Raw genomic sequence first — 6,264 nt, 5'->3', positions numbered from 1 at the left:
ACAATGCAAAGATTTGTATCTAAGAGGGGGGGCTACAGAAAAAGATTGGGGATCACTGCATTAACGCATTCCTTTTTAAACAGCACAGAGGCTGCTAATATTTGCATTCACATCCCTTGAATACCACTTCTTTTTTTACAGTCAGTCACTCATTCGTTCCAAGGCTCCTGAATCTTCTTAAGACATTAGGATACATAAATGTGTTCCTAAAACACCAGCATGGAACAGGATGACACGTAAACTACTGTAATGACCTGATGGGAGGTGAGGCCAATAATTGACGAATACGCCAAGATGGTGATGAAAATCTTGGGCTTGAAAAGCTGATCAGTTCCGGGGACTTTGAACGGTTGTGCCAGACCTGCCAGACACCTCGACAAGGCATGAAACACCTCATCAAAGATCATCTCTCCTGTGCTGTCGTCCTGTAAAACAGAGTCAGACAGAGGGCATTACTTCTGGTTTTGTGTAACACTCATGGTTGCAGGATGCAAATGATAAGATAGAGGCAATGATAGAGTAGCCTTGCTTTGCCAGACCTTCCCCCACAGCACTGCAAAGGAAGGTCTGGCTAGTCCACACAGCATTCAGGGATGGGAGAAAAATGTGCTTTATGTGGTTTATTGGCGGTTCTTTAAACCAATCACAATCATCTTGGGCAGCGCTAAGCGCCAAATGGAGCCACCGGGCCTCTGCAAAATAACCTCGGGAAGGAACTTGTTTTGGTGGAACATGTGTACGTTCAAAAGTTGTTTTAGTCGTGGAAGATCCCATATAATGCTCATTTCCAGGTTCATATTTGCATTTTGGGTTTCTAATAGAACAGGTTTGCATGCTTTAATGTTCAAAAAACACTTTATTTTTCCAATACTGCCTGTCTAATGTACCCACTGTCTGAAACGCTTCGTTCAAGTGCCTCCCCCAGAAAAAACTCAGTCTGATTGGTCAGTGTTCCTGTGTCTGCACTCTTGGAGTGTCTGCACCATCATTGCACCCATGGATGTATAAAAAGAACTGGCACTAGAGGCGGCACCAGACCCGAGGCAGAGCCAGCCACTTTCTGTTTAGCGCCCCGCTGACTTGAATAGAGATTCAATTATTTAATTGTGCGGCTCCTTTAGACTTTCCAAATGTTATCGGACCAAATGGATCAAATTCTAATACTGAAACGAGTCATGACGCTAAAAAAGGTATCCTTGGATTTACAGACCTCTCTTTCACCATGTAAGTCTATGGGAAAAATTCTTTTTGGGCCAGAGGGTGTCACGTGACAGACACGGAAGTTGCAGTTCCATTGTTTGGCCGCTAAACTCAATTAGCTTCAAAGCCCGGTGCACTTCCTGGGAACCTGAGTTGCGGAATGACTGTAGCAACACTTTATTTCTAAAGATTAATTTTTTGGGGGCTTTTTTCCCTTTATTCAGAGTGACAGTGTATAATGTAAATGTGCTGTATTTATATAGCGCTTTTCCAGTCTTAACAACTGCTCAAAGCGCTTTTACATCTTTTACCCATTCACACACATTCATACACTGTGGCCGGGGCTGCCGTACAAGGTGCCACCTGCTCATCAGATAAACACTCACACACATTCACACTCCGATGCGCAGCACCGGGGGAAACTCGGGGTTCAGTGTCTTGCCCAAGGACACTTTGACAATGACTGCAGGGGCGGGGATCGAACCACCAACCTTTCGATTGGCAGGTAACCGCTCTACCACTGAGCCACAGACGCCCCATAGACAGGAAAGGTGGGAGAGAGAGACGGGGGACGACATGCAGCAAAGGGCCGCAGGTCGGACTCGAACCCGGGCCGCTGCAAAGGCCTCAGCCCACATGGGGCGCACACTCCCACTGGGTGAGCCAGAGGTCGCCCCAGCAACACTTTATTTCTTTCACTATCGTACAGATGTTCTACAAAGAATACAGACTGTGTGCAGTTCTCTTTGGTTTGAGCGTTTTGATACTTTCACAGCATTTACATAGCGCCTTGGCCTTCTTTATAATAAAAAAGACTTTAGGCTTAGGAGGCCAGTGTAAACATTTTCAAACACTTTTGACCGACAGATTGACAACTGATAATGAGAGTGTAGGGACTCTAGTCAGTAATGTAGTGGCAGTAATGCATCTCCAAGAAATCTCACGTCTTCGTCAGCTTCAATAAAAAAAATGTTGCCATATTGGCACAGTTTTAGTTTTCCAAATTTAGCGGTGTGACGGCGTTGGCACAGGTTGCGTACGTGGGCTACTTTTTAATTTGCCGGAACGTGTCATAATGACAAATGCTGGTTGAGCCGGTTTGCATAAAATCAACTCTAATGGACTGTTTTTATATAAAGCTTCTCTAGTCTTAACGACTACTCAAAGAGCTTTAACATGGTACAGGAACCTTTCACCGTTCATTCATACACTTTGGCCGAGGCTGCCGTACAAGGCGCCACCTGCTCATCAGATAAACACTCACACACATTTACAGCATCGGCAGTTCAGTGTCTTGCCGGCAGGCAATCACTCTACCACTGAGCAACAGCCGCCACTTGTCTGTCGACATATACATATATGCCGATGTTGATGTCTGCATGGGCTTCCCCGGGAACATGGACCGTGACCAGACTTCACAGTTAAGGTGTGGCATTCGACTACAACTAACATAACACAGAGACCGACTTCCCTCTTTGAGACTAACGTAGAGACACAGGTTACTGTGTTAAACCTGCCCTAGGAGGTGATCTGAATTGGTCGATGTGCTTCATCAGACCTAGGTGCAGGACCCTACGCTAGCCTTTGGGGAACAGACATGCGTAAATCCCGCTGCAGACATGCACTCCTTAACCTTAATGCCATGGCCATTTTACAAGTGGGTGTAACTATGAAACACAGTGAAAGCTGAACAGGTTAAAAAAGACAAACATAGGAAAAAAAGTAATAACCTGACCAAAACACTGTGTTTTTTTCATTTTCCATTTAGGCTGACTGCAAATAGCAACAGGAAAAAAACATTTACTTTTACAAATGTGAGAGACCCAACTGTCCGGTCTTTCTAAGCTTGTGTGTGCTGTCTTATGCTCTAAAACAGAGCAGAATTTGCCCTCTAATAATGTTAAATAATGAAAGTGATGGATGGGAAAATGGGATGGGAAATGTATGAGTGGATTCGTTGTGAGAGGGGAGTTTCACTTGTCCTCAGGAGGGTCCAATCCATCAGCACAGCCTGAGAGAAAACACTCTTCTTCCTCCTAATCATATTATTTCTAACTCACCATTGCTCTCTCTCAGAAAAAAAGTGTGATAGGGAGGGATAGAAAAATGCAGAGAAGTGAAAGTGAAACATTTTTTTAGTACTTGTATTATGTGATTCTTCATAATTCTGTGGCTTAACAGTAAAGCATGTGAAAATACATCCAATGGGCGCTGACAACCAGAGATTCATATGTGTCAGCAGTCTCACATAAACATAACGCACATTCAGTAGACCCAGGTGATATTTTTCTGCAGTATGAAAGAAGTGGAAGTGTCTAGTAGTGATGGCCGAATGAAGCTTCGTGAACCAGCCCCATCTAGTGGGTTCAGAAAATGAAGACCCTGGTTCACAAAGCTTCATTTGGCCATCACTAGTGTCTTTTACTTACAGCAAGAGTCGGAATACCAACCTGGTTTAGAAGAAATGTCATTTGTGCAGGAAAGATTAATCGATTACTTGTCAACTTTTGAATTAATCGCCAATTATTTTGATAATCGATCAGTCAGTTTGAGTCATTTTTTAAGACAAAAGTAAACAACTCTTTGGTTCCAGCTTCTTAAGTGTGACTATTTTGTAGTTTATTCTCTCCTCTATGACAGTAAACTGAATACCTTAGAGTTGTGGACAAAACAAGACATTAGAGGACGTTATCTTCCGCATTTGAGAAACAAGGATCCAAATTTTTCACCATTTTCTGACATTTTATAGACCAAACAACTAATCGATTAATCAAGGAAATATTCAACAGATTAATCGACTGTGAAAACAATCGTTAGATGCAGTCCTGAATGTCAAATGAGTGAGTTCGCATTGTTGATCTTATACCCAGTTTAAAAAAATACTACTTCTACCCCTATGTCATCTGGCTGGTTCTAGACATTCAATGCTGGGGAGTTTCAGGGTAGCATTTGCAGAGCAGTGTTTTTAACCCAAAGACTTCAGGAACTTTTCCATCTCATCTGTGTCAACGGCATTCATTTAAGAAACAAGTGACCCACCAGTGTTTGAGTCTTACCACGATCCCTGTGGAGGGGCTGAGGTCTAGCTCGATGATGAAGCGGTACCTCCGGGCCAGGAAGGTGGCTCGAGTGGACGGCACCAACATGTAGGGGTACATGGTGGGGGAGAAGTCCGTCTGCCATCCTTTAGGTAAGATACTCAGCAAGTCCAACTCATTCTCAGAGTTCAGCTGTAAATGAAGTGACGGTCAAACATGACATCAGTTACTAATCACTCACAACATTAACCAGGTAACCAGGTTATCTTGTTTTTAACTTTGTGTGAGTTATTAAAGGTCCCATGACATGGTTCTTTTTGGATGCTTTTATATAGACCTTAGTGGTCCCCTAATAGCATATCTGAAGTCTCTCTCCCAAAAATAGCATTGGTTGCAGGAATACAGCCTCTAGAGCCAGTCCCACAATGAGCTTTTCTTAGCATGTGCCTGTCTGTAGCAATTGACGAGGGGGGGGGGGAGGTTGAGGGGGGGGGTGTGGCCTTGACCAACTGCCAAGTTGTGTTTGAAAGCCATGATGTCTCTCTCTCTCGGTGGTGGGCCAATTAGGGGGGGGGGGGGGGGGGGGGGGGGGCCAATAGAAGAGAAAGGGGAGGTAACCTTGCTCCTTATGACCTCATGATATCTACCAGAATGAGCAACCATTCAGAAGACAGGGGCCCTCAAAGTTGACCCATGTTGGACGCCCAACCCCACCTAAAGATCGAGACAGATCTTCAGCATGGTTCTCTGATTATTATTAGTATGAGTAGTATACAGTGACTTCAGTCACACAGTCACTTAGAATTTGCAAAATACCCCTTCCAACAAGAGTCGCACACCATTAGCTATTTATTTTCAATCGTGGTGCTTTCTGGTCTCCGGGACAGGAAAAGGAAGTGAGACGCTGCAGGATTAACTCACCAGTTCAGGCTTTGAAGCTGGCCAGATGACTTGGTTAAGTTTACCAAGGAACCAAGCCAGGCGCACATTCCTAGAGATCCGATACTCCTCCTTCATCAGCAGGTAGATCTGGTCAGCCTCCTCCACCTTCAGATGACAGACGTACGGTTAGGGCGGAACCATCCATTGTTTTCAAAACCAAATCGAGATTTGAAAGAATGCGATTAGCTAATCGCGAAGACTGCTATTAATGGAATGTGCAATTTTTGTTTGAATGTTTGGTATAACATTTGTTACTCCTCTTTTTAATATTATATTTTTTTATTAGTTAAATGCTGTAATGTTACATACCACAGATTGTTCACAGAAATGTCCTATTTTCAGAGGATTTTTTTTAAATGATGGTAGAAGGTGCAATGTGTTGTTTAGCTTTAGTGTTCTGTGTTTGACTGTTCAATGTTCCATGCTTATTAAAATAAAAACACTAATTATATCTATGTTCTCATCCTTGCGTAAGAATATAGAGCACTTGATGGTGTCTCGTCTTATAATGCTCCATGACATGTTTTATCTGTTAAAAAGTGAATATTGGTAAAAGTAGCTAAACATTTTTTTAAATAGCTAATTGAATCGTAATTCCCCCAAATCTGATCTGATTTGGGAGATTTCTTAATAACGGCTACAATATACAGCACTTGACTTAGTTACTTCAATTCAACACCAAATTCTATTTAAAAATCTGGCAATTTAATTTCCATCACATGTCACTTGCTTGCAAAGTTTATCAGTGGCAACATTATTATTTTTAAGACCCTAAATGAAAATTGGAGTTCACATAATAGCCACCCCAATAACCCAAATAGCATCTTCTTCACTCAAATTTCTACTTTTGTTAATAGTATTTCTGTTATCTAACTTTAACCCCGCAAGGTGTACGCAGACATTAAGCCTGTACATTTGTCACGGGGGTGGCAGTAGCTCAGTCCGTAGGGAGCTGGGGTTGGGAACCAGAGGGTTGCTAGTTCAAGTCCCCGTACGGACCAAAGCATGAAGTGTGGATTGGCAGCTGAAGAGATGCCACTTCACCCCCTGGGCACTGCCAGGGGCTCTTGAGCAAGGCACTGTA

General features: G+C 43.1%; 1 protein-coding gene across 6 annotated transcripts in view; it reads right to left on the bottom strand.

Moving 5' to 3' along the window:
• szt2 (SZT2 subunit of KICSTOR complex) overlaps positions 1-6,264 on the bottom strand; it is a 120,795-nt gene that overhangs the window by 113,787 nt on the left and 744 nt on the right. For all 6 annotated transcript variants that reach the window (XM_032525775.1, XM_032525780.1, XM_032525776.1 and 3 more), the window contains exons 2-4: positions 5,160-5,285; positions 4,257-4,430; positions 255-425 (exon numbers count right to left, since the gene is read on the bottom strand). In XM_032525775.1, the coding sequence (XP_032381666.1) occupies positions 255-425; positions 4,257-4,430; positions 5,160-5,285 (471 nt within the window). The remainder of the gene's footprint in view (positions 1-254; positions 426-4,256; positions 4,431-5,159; positions 5,286-6,264) is intronic.

The sequence above is a fragment of the Etheostoma spectabile genome, chromosome 9 (genome assembly GCF_008692095.1).
Source record: "Etheostoma spectabile isolate EspeVRDwgs_2016 chromosome 9, UIUC_Espe_1.0, whole genome shotgun sequence".
NCBI lineage: Eukaryota > Metazoa > Chordata > Actinopteri > Perciformes > Percidae > Etheostoma > Etheostoma spectabile.
Note: the sequence above shows the minus strand (reverse complement) of the source record. Positions and strands in the feature narration are given on the sequence as shown.